The sequence below is a fragment of the Lagenorhynchus albirostris genome, chromosome 1 (genome assembly GCF_949774975.1).
Source record: "Lagenorhynchus albirostris chromosome 1, mLagAlb1.1, whole genome shotgun sequence".
Classification (NCBI taxonomy): Eukaryota; Metazoa; Chordata; class Mammalia; order Artiodactyla; family Delphinidae; genus Lagenorhynchus; species Lagenorhynchus albirostris.
Genome location: NC_083095.1, coordinates 53,230,178 through 53,247,408, shown reverse-complemented (window position 1 = coordinate 53,247,408; position 17,231 = coordinate 53,230,178). Strand labels below are relative to the sequence as shown.

The 17,231-nt window shown below is 33.5% G+C and overlaps 1 protein-coding gene across 1 annotated transcript in view; it reads right to left on the bottom strand.

Annotated features, from left to right (window-relative positions):
- Positions 1-8,475: 8,475 nt before the first annotated feature.
- The window catches only part of MDGA2 (MAM domain containing glycosylphosphatidylinositol anchor 2), an 825,804-nt gene continuing 817,048 nt past the window's right edge, over positions 8,476-17,231 (bottom strand). The window contains exons 16-17 of the mRNA XM_060167534.1: positions 13,412-13,517; positions 8,476-10,737 (exon numbers count right to left, since the gene is read on the bottom strand). Coding sequence (XP_060023517.1) covers positions 10,649-10,737; positions 13,412-13,517 — 195 coding nt within the window. The 3' untranslated portion in view covers positions 8,476-10,648. The remainder of the gene's footprint in view (positions 10,738-13,411; positions 13,518-17,231) is intronic.

The window sequence follows — 17,231 nt, the reverse complement described above, 5'->3', positions numbered from 1 at the left end:
ATAGCATTTATATAACATTCTTGAAAGGACAAAATTGTAGAAATGAAGAACAGATTAGTTGTTGCCATGATTATGGGATGGGTTGGAGGAGGGGAGGCAGAAGGGAAGTGGATGTGGTTATAAAATGGCAACACTACAGGGGTTCCTGTGGTGACTGAACTGTGCACCTTGTATGTGGTGGTGAATACATGAACCTACAGATGTGATAAAAATACACAGAACTAGGGACTTCCCTGGTGGCGCAGTGGTTAAGAATCCGCCTGCCAATGCAGGGGACACAGGTTCGAGCCCTGATCCAGGAAGATCCTACATGCCACGGAGCAACTAAACCCGTGTGCCACAACTACTGAACCTGAGCTCTAAGAGCCCATGAGCCACAACTACTGAGCCCGTGTGCCACAGCTACTGCAGTCCGCGTGCCTAGAGCCTGTACTCCGCAACAAAGAGAAACCACCGCAATGAGAAGCCCGCGCACTGCAAGGAAGCGTAGCCCTCGCTCGCCGCAACTAGAGAAAGCCTGCGCACAGCAATGAAGACCCAAAACAGCCAAAAAATAAATAAATTAATTAATTTTTAAAAATACACAGAACTAAATACACACACACACACACACATACACATACATGATGTTATCACTCGGGAAACAGGATCTCTCTATATGATCTCTTACAACTACAATGAATCTATAATTATCTCAAAATAAAAGTTTATTTTAAAAATTGAGCAACATTTCTGTCTAGAACATCAACACATGTAAATATCAATAGTAACTTTTGAAGAATGTCAAACTTGTTCTTATTTACTAACAACTGTCTACTTTTTCTAACAATTTTTTATATCCTAAAATAAGCATGATTATTCAAAAAACCATTTACATTATAAAGTAATGCCACAGGGCCTATGTCATTTGGAGGGCTAATATACTTCATGCCAGATAAATAAGAACATTCAAATACTATAGAAAATTTTTCCTTGTCTGTCTTCAAGATGTCCATCTTCAAGAAAACAAGGAAAAGGAAATAAGGATTAGCCATGAAAAGAAGTTTTAAAGAATTTATTTTGAAAGATCTTACTTTGTTAAGTCAATATCTAACAAAACAAAACAAAACACTTTTCTCTTTACCAAATACTTGAGATGCATTACCTCATTTACTCATCATGGCATTGAGGCGAGTACTGTTATTACTATCCCAATTTTGCAGATGAGCAAGATATTATGTGGTGCTTGTTATAGACCAGCAATGTTCTACATGTTTTACACATATTAGCTCATTAATTAGATAACCCCACTCTATAGATAAGGGAACAGAGGGAGATTACATAATGAAGAACCTGGCAGTCTGACTCCAGACCGCTCTATGGTGTCTCCGAGAGCACTAAGGCTCAAGGCTTTTAAAACATCTGCTCAAGGTCACACAGCTACTAGTGGTAAAAATCAGGATTTGAACTTATATTCTTTCCACTACACCAATCTTTATCAAATTGTGGCTCTTTTAATCACAAATGTCAGAATTATTTAAGTGGCTTGTTAAAAAACGCCTGTCTTCTCCCTCTAGCTCAAAACATCTGGTGCCAAGACTCTGGAATCTATATTTTCAACAACCATTCTAGAAGCTTTTGATTCCCATTAAAGACAGAGTCCAACTGCATTATAATACACAAAGCAGGTTTCTGTAAGTTTCAAATGAAATATCTAGTACATTAAAAATGATGTCATATTTCATTAATCTTAAGATTCAATTTTTTCACAGTTTGACATCTCTGAAATAGGACTGCCTGTTATAACTTATGGTGTCTTACAATCACAGTAAAAATGTGGTTCTTTTTCTTCTTAGTGGTACACAAAATAATGTTGTTTTAGATTTCATATAATATGGAGGCTCCCTGGATAATAAAAAGCAAAAGACATTGCTTATTAAACACTGTTCTTTTCAGTCCTGGGTCACTGTGAACAGGTGCCCATATACATGCTGTGAGAGGCAAGGTGATGGAAAGAGGACAGGACGACATCCATCATACCTCAATTCACACCCACCACGGGGAAGTCACCAAACATTTTGGGTTAGAACAGATGAAACAATGTGTGTGAAAACACTTGGAAAATGATAAATCATATTAATGACAGGTATGTATGAATGTGTGCATATGCATGGGCTCGAAGTAAGATTATTAGAGAGAGTGAAAACAATTTGAAAATGCTCATTTTCAAACTTGGCATATGTGGAAGGTAACAGATGTCATGATTCTCAACTTTCTCTTCTTCCTTCTCTAAGAATAGCATGCATATCAGTAAAAACTGTTCATTAATTCTTACTGTGTTCTAGGAAATTAAGTGTCTTATGTAGTTTATGTCATTTGAGCCTCCTTGCAATCCTATGAAATACTATATATTATTACCGATGATATTATCCCTATTTTACAGGGGAGGAAACTGAGTTGTTAGGGACATTGAATAAGTTAACTAAAACTAAAATTGTATAATGAAAAAGTGGTGCAGAAAGAGTATCAACAGAGGCAGTCTGAAATAGGAACTCGCCTGCTGAAGTACATCTCAAAGGAAAATTTACAGAGACGTAACCTACATACTGTGAGTCCACATAACCAGGAAGGAGAAAGTGGACAGAGAAGCCATGTTGTAACCATAGTCACTGCAAAGGAAAGAAGAGAAAGCAGGAGGAGCATGTGGTGAATATTTGTATATATATTTATACAAATAAATTTAATTTTCAAACTTACTTGATCTAAACATTTTATTTTCATTTTTTAGATTATGACCCTCAACAGAATGCATCTAGTTATGTAATTTTCCTTTTCTCTCCTTTCTACTAGTGTGAACAATCTAGTTTGATCAGTTTCATTTTTAAATGCATCATCCACATCTATTCACACTGTCCCCTCTCTGTGACTTCATTGTTTATGTTTCTGTCCTAGAAGCTCTCTCACTCTGTTCTTTGAGCCTTTGCCTGTGTCTGACAGCCTGACATTCCTCTCATTCTATCTCTATTTTATATACTGGATGTGTAATCTGGACCTGTCCTCAGGAAAACTGTGAAATGAATGTAGTCTTTGAAATCCTGTACCTCTCGTCTCTGCATGCATCTCCTTCGTGTTCCTTAGCCCCTTCCAGTAGGTTCAGGGTTTACTCAGTCAATTTTGCTAGATATTTGAAGACTGTGAGCTGATAAAATGTTACCCCCAAATATTAGGGACTAATATGTTTTCCTGATGGGAATATTTATAGTTTGAAAGAAGACTAAATGGAGAAAGCAACACCAGGCATGAAGGAATGGACTGCTGAGTGAGGAATCTCACTTCTGGTGTGGGATGTTGATTCAGAATGGATACCCTTCCAGTGCCCTCAGATACTCCTGCACTGTAAAGGCCTTTTGAGCACACATAAAATCCCACTTTTGTATATGATATTGTCAAAAACTAAATGAAAAATAAAAGATGCATGTTTGTTTCATTAAAAAATTATAACAGTGTACTACTTATTTTTGTAAATTAACTATTAATTATTGTCTATTTGCCACATACTAGCACTGTACCATCTTTTATTTTGGGCTCATTAGCCTGCTGAATTGTGTCAATTTTGGAAATTGACACATATAATTCAAAGCTGAAACAAAATAAAATAATAAAATTATAGTCATCTCTGTTCAACACTGTTACCAATTTTGAAAATAAATTTCTTTCTCATTATTTTGTCCTATGTGTACAAGTCTAGTTTTTGCACCTAAAATATTACCCAGAACTAAATAAATATCTTTTTTTATAATTGTGTTTTATAATTCAAATTATTATACAACCCTTTAAAATATTTGCATATTAAAATATACATCGTTTCATGTTTAGTGGATGACTGGATCCCAAAACATATATACTACACAACAAACTCTACAAAGGAGCTAAGACTGAATTTAGCTCACGTGATCTACCTAATGTAAAATTAAGCATAATATTCTATAATTAATACATTTTGGTTAAAAGAAGACATTCTATGTCATATTATTCTCACGTATAAGGATGGCATCTAACAAAACAGAATGCAGAATTAGCCTCCTTTTCCTTAGTTTAACCATATAATGATTTTGTTTGCAAAAACATTAACAACGTTTGCCCTTTTATTAAGAAATACAATCATTTTCTGTTAAACTAAGAAATGCCAGAAAATTGTGTTGGAAATGCTTAAACTGATGTTTCATTTTCCTCGACTCCTCATTTTTCTCAGCACATAGATGTTTTCTGTCCGTGAAATGTCATTGATTTTATAACTGAAAGGTGATATTACTGCTTATTTCCTACATTCATTGAATAAGTTCCATTCTAAATGCAGGTCTAAATCATGGATTAATTCAGTAATCATTAATTCAATAATCTCTATAGAACCTATGTAAGTTGGAAGCTCTTAAATTTGTGAAAAGACATAGTCCTTGCCATGGAGGAGGTTACAACTTCAGCTGGGAAGCAGATATGCAGACTACTAAATAATAATTTAATGGAATAGAAGTACTATAGGAATCAAATATGGACAAAGTCCTTAATTTGACTATTAAACAAAACAGCTTATGAAGAATAAACAGTACTTTAATATGCACTTAGGGAGCAGTTAAGGAGTTGATTTCTAAAGATGGTTACTAGGTCTGTTAATGTTAATTGCATCTGTATTTCCAAAATTTCATGGATATATTTAGAGATATAATAACAAAGATGAAGAAAAAACTAAGCTAAATAGGCAGTAGGGAAACAATAATAAGCAAGTTTTAGGATTCCATTTATACTTTGGTTCAGTCAAATCGTTGTCAAGCAGTATTATTTATTTCCCTCGGAAGGCCCACATTTAGCCTACAGTGCCGCTGTGAAATATGTGATTAAAACTTTCATCCTGGAAAACAGCAGTACTGTTAATCTGCAGTCAGTTATTCACATACCATACAGAAGCCCACAGTTACCAAATTGAACCATCATTCTTAAATCATAGTTCATTCAGAAAGATTTTAGTGCCTACTTGTTTAACACAATCTTATAAATGATCCCTCACAAAGGATGTGAAAACCAACACATATCTTTAACAGGCTAATTGTGCTCCACTGCAGTGTTAAGTCTATAAAAGCTTTTTAATAGTGAGAGAAATGATGGCATTTTCATCTTAATTTGAAAATATAATTGCTATTCTAAATATTTTTTTGTTTCTAACTTCAGTGCTTATTGACAGCAGAAATTTCCCCAAAACGCTAACAGAGTATTTAACATTATTTCATTTATTGAAAGAAAATCCAAGGGAAAATAACATACAGCTATCTGCAGAAGGAAAATATCAAAAGGAAAAGTAAGTTAAATCTAAACTTTGAGATCTAAAATGTAACTAATATTCGATATGAATTTAACACAATGTATATTTGATTAAATGTATACATTTAAATATACTGATGTCTCAAGAAATAAAAATGATATCCTGGAAATCCAGGACAACAATTAAAAGCCATACGAAAACAAACTGAAACTAATATGCTAATCCCCATTTCATAAAATTTCCCATAATTTTATTGAAAAATAAGAATACATTTTAGCTCATCTTATGGAAAATTAGTACAATTGAAATTAAATTCAATCAGCTGTAAATATTCCTTTAAGAAAACTATTTCAGTTTCTACCCAGAGTTTAACCCCTGCCCTATTCAAATTTTGAATTCCAATTCCTTAATTCCAATATACTCAGTGTAGGTTCATGGTAATGAAATCACCAATCATAATTTATTAAGCTTTATATTAATAATGTCAATAAAGTAGTCCATATACAAATATATGGAATATTTATCTCTCCCTAACTTTCACTTCTGTTTCCAAACAGACATAAACTTATGATAGATGGATTCTGAACTGGCATATTTCACATTAAAATGTCAAGTTTTTAAGTCTTACTTTTTCTATGTAATAACATATATATTTACTTATAAATATTATGGATACTCAGCAGAGAACTTTTTATACCGGATTTGAAAAGAAGTTCTGATCATTCTGTGGTAGCTTTTCTAAGTAGAAGTAGAAAATGTCAGAGACATTGCTTTTTAAAAATAAGCACTAAGAAAACTAAGTAAGCTAGTTAACCACAAAGGGAACATTGTCGGAAAGGAAATAGCTTGGGATTGAACCCTATGATTTTATTGTTTTCACAGAAAATGCAATAACTCCTCATTGACATCAACTACCCAGTTGCAAGAAGAGTATACCTTCTGCTTTGTTGAGATGCAGACGAAGCAATTAGTAAGAAGTCGTCATCACCCAAGAGGAAAATGAATTCGGAATAAAATTTTTCCAGTTTAAATGTCTGTTGAGAGGCTCTTATCTTTGAAAGGCACATTTAAAAAAAAGTTTTTTGATAAAGAACATGCATTCAATAGAATCCTTTGAAGGCATTCTATCAAACTCAGGTTATGTAGTCTATCAGTATCTCAAATCACTAATCAAAACAAACAAAAATAGATCATGAAAAACACCACAGCCAGTTTCATACAGTCTTAAGGATAGAACTAAATTAATTGTTCTTCAAATTACACATTTTGACAGATACGTTTATTATAAAGTCTTTAAAATAAAAATGCATGTTTGGTGAAAAGTTAGTATAGCTGTCATTCATATTTTGTCATATTTTAAAATATAAAAGTAAAGAATGGCATTATTTTTTACCATTTGTAACATGATGTAACTGACCAGCTGGTTTGTAATTCTTATTATTATAATTATCACAATTCATTGCTATGTCAAAGTTGATGCTGTGATGTAGGTGAAATGAAATACCAGTAGTTTAGCCTATTACATGACATTGTGATGCACCATGCATTTTTCAAATCTCTTAAAGAAAATTTAATGCAGGCCAAACTTCTAACCAACTAAGTGCTATGAATCACATAAAACCAGAAAACATTTTAATCCAGGGATACATGGCATACTGTAATTCATAATAGAACTAAAAAATAGGTAGCAGGAAAAAAAGAAAAAGAAAGAAAGCAGGGCTAGGTATGTATATAATGCATGTAAGAGAAGACTCAGATTTTTAAAAAGCACAAAATAAAAGTTATGTTATTTTTAAATAATGTGTATTCAATGGGTATTTAATATAATCCTACAAATACGAAGGGGCTATTATTACTACTGAAAAGTAATAACATTGGGCATGATTTGACACTTCTGGTAACATTGGTGAATTTCAGTACCTAAGATGCCATGTTTTTAGGATGCACTATTATTTTATATATCACTACACAGAAATGCTGCTAATTATAATTAAAATAGCCTGATTGCAGAGATGTTAAAATGTGGAGAAACAATCATCTCTGAACTGATGAAAAAAAGTAATGCTTCTAATTAATTGGGATCAACTACTGGCAGTAGGAGATTACACGATATAATCTTTCTCCCAGGAAATTAAAAGCTCCATTGCCTAATGCCTTCCTACGAAAGAACAACAACAACAAAATATTGCCATCAATTACACTTAAAATATGCTATCAAAAAGGAAAAGGAAGAATACATTGGAGATTTCAACTCATATACAAAAAAGTATTAGGAAATGGAAGGCAGTTGGTAAACATGTAAGCGCTTTAAAGTTGTCATTATTATAACTAATATTAAAGAAGGGAATACTTAATTTACATTTCCCATATGCTGACCGTTAAAAAATTTTTGCATTTTTATCCATTGCCTTTCAATTACAGCAACCAAACATTTGCTCTGGAGTGACAAACATTGATTCTAAGTTTGTTCGTTTCTATAAGTGATCCAGAACCCATTTAAGTTATATATTTTAACTTATTACCATATCAATAAAGTTGATTGCTTTGCAGTTCTTCTGATTTACCCCTTTGTTCTTGGTACTCATCTGCAATTTCTCAAACATTTAATCAAAATTACTTTTTGAAGTACCAGCCGGTTCTCATGAACTTCTGAAGCCTTGTGTATTCTTACTGTGTGAAAGGTTATGGAAAGACTTTAGTATTTTATGAATGTTTAGTAGTAGAACTGAATCTTTTGCTTACAGCAGTTTCTTTGTGCAGGGTTACTTAGGAGAAAAGACTTGATTATTTTCCTGGAAAGGACACATGTATATCCAAATATTCTGAATGTAGATTTTTTTTTTTGTTTTTTGCAAAAGCCTCACTCAAAGATCAGGGAAAGAAGGCGGCAATGAGTTAAGCCTCTCTTTTGATCTAGAACATTTTCATTGATATTATCAGAAATGAGTACGCAGAAAATCAGTTTCAAAATATGATCCACTAATATGGGATAGTGGAGAGAAGTGGTTAGTTGCCACATAAAATGGAAGTCAAGGTGAAGGGAGATTTAGTAAATATTAAGCTAAGTGCCTTGAATATTTTTACTTTAATCTCTTTGGTTTGATAAAATAGATGGGTGACTATAATTTTGAAATTCTTTCAATATGCCTGATTTGTTCCAGTATGTTATAAAATTCATTTCTTTATTCTGCTTAATTTAAAGAACATGGCTTAGCTCAATTCTACCATTACCTGGATATTCAGACTGGTTCCCTCTTTAACTATGAAAATACACATTAAATTCCAAGTTCATATTTGTTTCATATTTCACTTTCAAAAGTTTGACTTTTTTTTACAACTATTACAAATAAGGGAGAGTGCATCAGAGATTTCCTATCAAAATTTCTTCCTGCAGACATTAAAGTATACGAAACACTGAAGATTTATCCCATGGAGACATAACCAATAAATTGTATAACTAGTCTCATTTTGGTGATAAGTGAACATCGTTCAACAAACACACATACTGCTTTTCATACCTTACCTGGAAAGAGGCTTTATTGAACATAGCTGTAAAATTATCTTTTAAGTTGGATTACTGAATTTGCACAAACATTTCTACAGAATTATTTTTTTAAAAAAATCAAGCTTTGTCATTTTTCCACTACATTTTGTTGTGCTTTTTATATTAATATTTGCAAATGTTATAATTTAATACTTATATCCCAATTACTTGCATAATCAGTTTTTTTTTAATCCTGGGGTGTTGAAAGAACATATAATAATAATAATATTCTTCTTTAGACAAAAGTCTTTTTAAATGAAGTTAAAAGCTGAGATAATTTAAGGAAAAAGATCTTCAAATTTTCATAACCAACAGGTTTAAGTGAAATTTACAATGCATTGGAAAACTGGCTGGTTAAAGGTATGATTTGTCCTCAGGTAGCTCAAAATCATTTTTACAGGTTTTTGTTTTTTTGTAAAAGTGTTTTTTAATCTTGGTAAAATAATAAAATAATATTTCACAATTTTCACAGAGTCTGACTAAAGGGCAGAGGCATATTACCCTCAGTGTCTAGAATAAAGCCAGATTTTTTCAGGCCCAGTTCCACTGTAGAGTTTGTATGTACTGCAATCACAAACATTTTCTTGTTCCCTCTAAAGCTAGGGCCAATTTCATTTCAAATGGAGGTTAGAGTAAAAAATCACTCCTGTTTTACCACCTTCTGCGCTAAGTATTATCTTAACAACCTTTTGCTCTGGTTGACCCATTTAATAACCTGGAAGAAAAAAGTGTTGCTCCCATGTCTGGTCTCAATGGAAGTTATTTTCTAATGGACAATAAGCCGAAAGGCCATGGCTGTCTAGGAGGTCAAACAACAAATATCTTGTCTGCATGGGCTTACGCAGCAGCTTCGGTCCTTTCTTCTTCAGAAGCGGCTTTGTTGTCTTGCCTGTAATTTGCACATTTAGGCTCTGTAGTTTGTTTATAAAACAGTTTTACACAAACCACTCTTAGCAGTGCAAACTTCTGAGTTGAAAATTATTCAGGCTTGTTTCATTGAAGGCACTTGGTTTCCATGGCAATTTATAAAAGATGATGGTTTGGTTTCTTCGTTGGAACAGATGACTTAGTTTGGGTGTTCAAGTGGCCGCAAGCAAACTCCGATAAGCCTGTGTAATATGTAAGCCCAGGTTTACCATCCTGGATAGCAGTGCATGCAAAAAGAGACAGCATACAGTTATCTAGCTTAGCCATGGGAGGAAAACAATAATAATAAAGGTGGGATGGGGATAAGGTGGGGAGGAAGAAAAATGTTGTAAATAATTCTGAGTTCAGGTTATTTTCAAGGAATGGTAACAACCAAAGGTAAAAGGGCCTACATTTATTTAATTCTCTATGCAAAACCTTCTCAAAAGGAAAATAAATGCCAGCTCTTCACGTACCCTGTTTACAGTGAGGTTTTTGTTGGCAGGCCATTAGGTTTCCATGGTAACAAGCAAACTATTCATTTGAAACAAAACCAGCCATGACTTTGTGCTTTGACAAGGATTTCTATAGCTTTTTTTTTTTTTTTTTTTTCCGAGTTCAACCAGATGACCAGATGACGCTGTAATCTTTTTAGCCACAAAAGCACCTGAAGGTCTCTTCTCTACTCAGGTCAAGATTTTCTTTTATTTGTAGTGCGGAATAAGTTATATTTCCATGATGTCTTTTTATCCCCAGTGCTTAAAAAATTTGTTTTTATTATTTTATTTTGAGTCAGTAGTCAGTGGAGGAATCTTTGGTAGTTTGTTTTTTCAATGTCCATTTACAAAGACTCTTTCTTCATGCCAGTGCCTGGTGAATCTTTTATAGCCTCTGCCAGGGTAAGGTCACCTTCGAGGACTTAAGATAGAGATGAGGACGATAACCGGAAAAAGCCATATATGTACTAAAATTCCAACAGCACCATCAACGGAATCTAAAGACAAGGGAAGTAAATGCCAAGAAATCATTAAAAAGGAGAGTAAGTAACCCATGTAGCTACCAATACAACTTCGGTGAACAAATAAAACAATTTTAGTATATGGAAGATATTTTTGGAAAACACTTGTTTTTTGGTTTATTTATCAGCTTCACTTCCAAGACAACTGAAAAGGAAAATAACTTGAATATATGGTGAGGCATTTGATAAAATTAAAATATTTTCAGATTGTAAATTGATATGCTATGCTACGAAAACCTGTTCAGAAGATATTTATGTGAGTCTATGGCTGAGCTCAACCTCAGAGTTCTGCTAGCCACATGAAGGCATGCACATATAGAAAATTCTCAAAAATCTAAAAGTTCAGCTTCATTTTTTTTTTTTAAGCTTTCAGAAATCTTTAAGCTTTAAGACCACTGAAAGAAAAACTACCCTTTATGAAAACCTGGTAGGGATTGTTATGGGTAGAGAAATTAACTACTGCAAACAGTGGATTATACATATCAGGATCAGTCTATTATCTATAAATTGGGTAAATAATTTTCTCCTTAGTGTAATTTTTAAAAGTGCTATGAAGTCCATTCTAACTAAAAAATCTCTTTCACCAGTCTGCCTTGAGATTCCTACTGTAGCTGGTATTTCGAGTAAAATTCATGTACAGATGATACCTCTTAGAATGTATAGCTTACTTAGGAGGACTAACATAGGCAAACCCAATAATTCATTAACCTACCTTAAGTTACAAAATGGCTCTCACCTAGGAGTGAGCTGGGTTTTGAAAATAAGAAACAAACAATCTCAGCTTTTGATAGTGTGGCCATAGTACTACATTTACTACCGGAGAGGGGTTGGAAGCCTGAGCAGTTTAGGAAGAGGCCTTTGGCCTCCAAGCTGGTTTGTACTTAGAATTTAACATTAATTTAATATTCCACAAACACTATTCATCAAAATGAACTTAATAAGTTATAGTTAAAGAGATACAAATGTAGCAGAGTATTTTCTCATACCAAAGAAAATATTTTTGTTCAATTAGAATTGTTTCCTCTGATTTACAGAGGCTAAATAAAAATACCTCCAATAAGTATAGATATATCTTACTTGAAATAGTCATACTTTTTCCTGGATTTAGTAGTTTAAGAGAAGAAAACTGATTATGAAAATGTTCTACTGTATAACAATAAAGTGCCTATGGGTATTCATAGTCATTTCACTGTGGCTACATTTCTGCTTTCTCCTTTTTGGGGAGTAAATTATGTTCTCTTGCTTTCCTCATTTGGAAAGTTTAATTCTATTTATACTAATTCTCAGTGATTTAATTATCAAAATGTAAGATTTCTTTATCAGATGGTAACTATCTTCAGTTAATATAGTGTATGTTACTATCACTGATTCATGTTGTGAAATTCAAAAGAAATCCCTTTTTCCTCTGAGAAGAATGCTTGCTTTTCCGTGCATTTGACAAATCTACTTCATTTGGATATAGCTGCTGGTTTTCTAAAGAAAAATTAGCCAGACACAGGGAGAAACTTTTACTAAAATTGTTACTTGAAATGCTAAGTGTAATGACAAGAAGGTGAAAACTATGAGCAAAATGGCTCATTGTTATGTACAATCTTAGTTTTTGTCTCCTAACAATGTTTAAAAATGTCAGTTCGTATGAGCAATCACTGGGTAGTTGTACAAATTTGACTTTCAACATCCAGACTGATATAATTTCTCACTAACTATACTCAATTAACAAAGACCCTGATTTGCTATAGACTTATACAAAGTGGATTTTCATGCTCTTTTTGTAAGTGCTAAATAATTGAGTTATTTGTATGTATTTAGTTTGATTGATACCTCTTTAAATGACCACAAAATTAAAGATTCTAGGTGGCCTCATGAAAATCCTTCAACTAAGAGGAATTTTTCATAAGTATAATTTTAGATTTCTCACCTTCACATGAATAATACAATGAGGATTTTAAGAAACAGCCCAACACGTAATTCTGATGCTTTTTTGCATTATTTATAATTTTTAATTTATAGCTCTTTTACTGAAAATGGATTTTTGGTGAAAAACATACAATTTGAAGATATCATTATACCATAATATTCAAACCAGAATAAAAAGTGAAACCAAATTACTAAACAAGATTGTGATGCAGGTATAGGGAGATTAATTATACCAGCAAAGAATTAGGCTGCTCCATTACTTAATATATATACTAAGGCACTTCACAATATTGAATCTGTTAAAATGGTTGGCAAAAGTTAGACCTACAAAATACATTCATAAACTCGGAGGAATAAAAACAGCCATGGCTATATAAATGTGTGCTGAGTATATAGATTAGCCAAATATTTCAATAAAAATGAAAAAAATCCTCTGAAATTAATAATATAAATTAAGAATATTTTAAAATCTTAATTAAAAACCAAAGTGTGCTTGCCTTACATAGACCTAAATCAAAATTACTTTTATTTTAGGTCAAATAACTGAGTTCAAATGCCTACCATCAGATTTAATACTTTGATTTTAAAATATAATTAAAATTTTAGGGTCTCATGCATAGGAAATTTTTAAATAAACTAAAAATAAATTAGTTTTAACAATTAGACCTCATTAGTTTAATTGTCATTACGTTACTTTAACATCACACCAACTGATCCAAGAAGAGACACTTACTCTTAGTCGTTAAGTCTTGTTTTACACATTCTCCTTCTGCAATTGATACATCATCAATGGCAATGTCACCTTCTATGCCAGGACCTCGAATACCTTCAAAAATGAGCTACAAATATGAATAAAACAAACCTAAATGCAGGGCTTTGATTTGCAGATGAATTTTTATTGAGAAATCGAGGAGACAAACCTAAAATTGACAATAATCCTGGCATTTATTATTGATGGTCTTCAGAATTCTTACTTGCAAAAAACATAAACTTTCTCAACAAAACCAATAGGATTTTCCTTGTATAGCATAGTTTTCCATATGACAAGCTCTGTGTCAATTTTAAAACAAAACTAAACTTAATTGAATAACAGAATAAAAGCAGCTACTATTACAAATCATATCACTTTTTGTTTTCAGAGGTAAAGAAAAGTTTTTCTCTGAAATATTTCTCTGAAATAGATTCCCTCCAATGTTTTCTAAACATATCCCATAACACTGGTTTTCTAGAAATATTTTATGGATGAATGAGTTCCGGGTTCACTGCGACAGTATTATGTTTAATGAAGCACAGAGCAAGGGTTTACCATCTCTGTAAAACTGTTTGATCTCTTGCAAATACAGTGAATAAATTCATCATATTCCCCATATGCTCTGTTTCTAAACCCTTGAAGATATTTATGGGTTTACTTATGTTGAGTGTTTAGCGGCAGACCTTTGAATTTCCAGTATCTAGAACAGTGGTTGGCACTGAGGTAAGACATTAGTGTTGAAAGAATAGATGAATGAAATAAGTCTCCATTTATTACTAAATTCTAGATACAAGGTCAATATAAGGACAATTAGCAAGTTTTTTTTTTTTTTTTTAAAGAAGATGCGAGGGCTTTCTCTAGTTGTGGCAAGCGGGGGCCACTCTTCATCGCGGTGTGCGGGCCTCTCACTATCGCGGCCTCTCTTGTTGCAGAGCACAGGCTCCAGATGCGCAAGCTCAGTAGTTGTGGCTCACGGGCCTAGTTGCTCCGCGGCATGTGGGATCCTCCCAGACCAGGGCTCGAACCCGTGTCCCCTGCATTATCAGGCAGATTCTCAACCACTGCGCCACCAAGGAAGCCCCAATTAGCAAATTTTTATTTCATTTTTATAGAAATAAGAGTCTTCTAAAATTTTGTCTTATCTCACAATTACTCCTTGCTTCCAGTAAAACCTTTTAATTCTTTTGATACTAAAAAATAACCTATGCATGTAGTGATTATATTCCCAGAAAAATTTCTACATACCAAAATGAAATACCTACTTTGTTTTTTCCGAAGAAAAATTAGCCTAATAACTGTTTTCAACATCAAACTAATGTGTGCATTTTAATACAATTTCTAGTCTATTTCATTGCAACAAATTGGAGTAAAAGTCTGTTTTTATCAATGCCAAATTTTTTGTTTTTCAAAGTATCTTAATATGACTCCTTAAAGGCAAATTTGTGATGAATTTAAGAGAACTTACACTACTTTTGTGAAGGCTACCATTGTTCTCTGATATGCTATCATAATTTTATCAATCGAAATCTCTAAGTAGGAGAGTAGAGGCATTAGTTACCACCTTTTGTATTGAGTCCTTTCCCCCACTTAAATATGGTCTGTAAGAATAATTTTCATGATATGAAAAAATTTGATAAGAGAAAAAGATTTGGGAAGTTTTTATTATTATATTATTATATTTAATTTGTGTAGAGGGTTTCCTGCTTACCTATGTTGAGATAAGTATGTTAATAAAGAGTGTCCAAAAACATTTCTTTGAAAGGCATCCAATTTGTCTTGTCACTGAAGCCAAAATAAAATGGCAAAGCAGAGTTAAAACAGTTAGAACTAAATTGGCAGTATATGAATTCTCCATCCTCAGATGGAATCAGGAATGAAGCATTAATTTGGCTGCCTGGAAATGATAACTTGCATTTGACTTAGGGTGGTGTTTTGGAAGGTATCTGGGTAGTGGCTACACAGCCCTCAGAGGACTATTTAAATTGCAAGAGAGAAGATTAAAAAAAAAAATGAATGATATAAAAATTCAAGAGCACTGAATTTGGAAAAGAAGTCATTTTAATGGCTGCAGAATAGTCCATGTCATGGATGCAACAAAATTTATTTAACCAGCATGTATTGTTATTGTTAGACATAAAATTATTTTCAGTTATTCTGCACAAGGCTGAGATGAACAAGGCTGAATTTCATATGATTATTACACACAATTATTATATGGTTCTTTAGGGTCATTATAAATTGCCCCTATCAGCAGTCTATCTGTGAGAAGACATCGCCTTTTTCCTAACCATGGGTTTTTAAGTATTTGGGTATTATTTTCCTTTTTTTGACATGTGCTGCTTACCTGGTAGAGAATCAATGTTAAGAGTAAATCAATAGTATTCCCACCCCCTTCTTAGTTTCAGTCATGTGATGCTGAGTCTTCTCCCCTGAAGATAACAACATGAATGGAATGTTATCTTGGAGAAAGTCAGAACTCAAAGATTCATGCTATAAGAGTCTGATTCCACAAAATCAAATATTTTCCACCATGCCCCCAAGACTAATACTTTACTTAATGAAAGTGGAGGGCTGTCATCACAAATTTTTCTTTTACGCAGTTCTTTTAAAGGACTGAATGGAAGAAAATGTAGATTTCTCCTTCCCAGTCAAGTTTAATTCTGGAGGGAAGCAGGAATAAGAATGTATTAGTCAGAAAAATTTGGTATGGTGAAGAGGAAACCTCTTCAAGCAACAAGAGTTTTAATTTTAAGAGGTGGAGTAGAAAGAGAAAGGGAGTAAACACTGTTTGTAGAACAGAATACAGGGTTTGTAACGTGGCCATGGCAAAGATAGAGGATTGCATTCCTCCTTCAACACTTTCAATATGTCCTGCCACTCCCTTCTGGCTTGCAGAGTTTCTGCTGAAAGATCAGCTGTTAACCTTATGGGGATTCCCTTGTGTGTTATTTGTTGTTTTTCCCTTGCTGCTTTTAATATGTTTTCTTTGTATTTAATTTTTGACAGTTTGGTTAATATGTGTCTTGGCGTATTTCTCCTTGGATTTATCCTGTATGGGACTCTCTGTGCTTCCTGGACTTGATTAACTATTTCCTTTCCCATATTAGGGAAGTTTTCAACTATAATCTCTTCAAATATTTTCTCAGTCCCTTTCTTTTTCTCTTCTTCTTCTGGAACCCCTATAATTCGAATGTTGGTGCGTTTAATGTTGTCCCAGAGGTCTCTGAGACTGTCCTCAGTTCTTTTCATTCTTTTTTCTTTATTCTGCTCTGCAGTAGTTATTTCCACTATTTTATCTTCCAGGTCACTTATCCGTTCTTCTGCCTCAGTTATTCTGCTATTGATCCCATCTAGAGTACTTTTAATTTCATTTATTGTGTTGTTCATCGTTGCTTGTTTCATCTTTAGTTCTTCTAGGTCCTTGTTAACTGATTCTTGCAATTTGTCCATTCTATTGTCCATTCTATTTCCAAGATTTCGGATCATCCTTACTATCATTATTCTGAATTCTTTTTCAGGTAGACTGCCTATTTCCTCTTCATTTGTTAGGTCTGGTGGGTTTTTATCTTGCTCCTTCATCTGCTGTGTGTTTTTCTGTCTTTTCATTTTGCTTATCTTACTGTGTTTGGGGTCTCCTTTTTTGCAGGCTGAAGGTTCGTAGTTCCTGTTGTTTTTTGTGTCTGTCCCCAGTGGCTAAGGTTGGTTCAGTGGGTTGTGTAGGCTTCCTGGTGGAGGGGACTAGTGCCTGTGTTCTGGTGTATGAGGCTGGATCTTGTCTTTCTGGTGGGCAGGTCCACGTCTG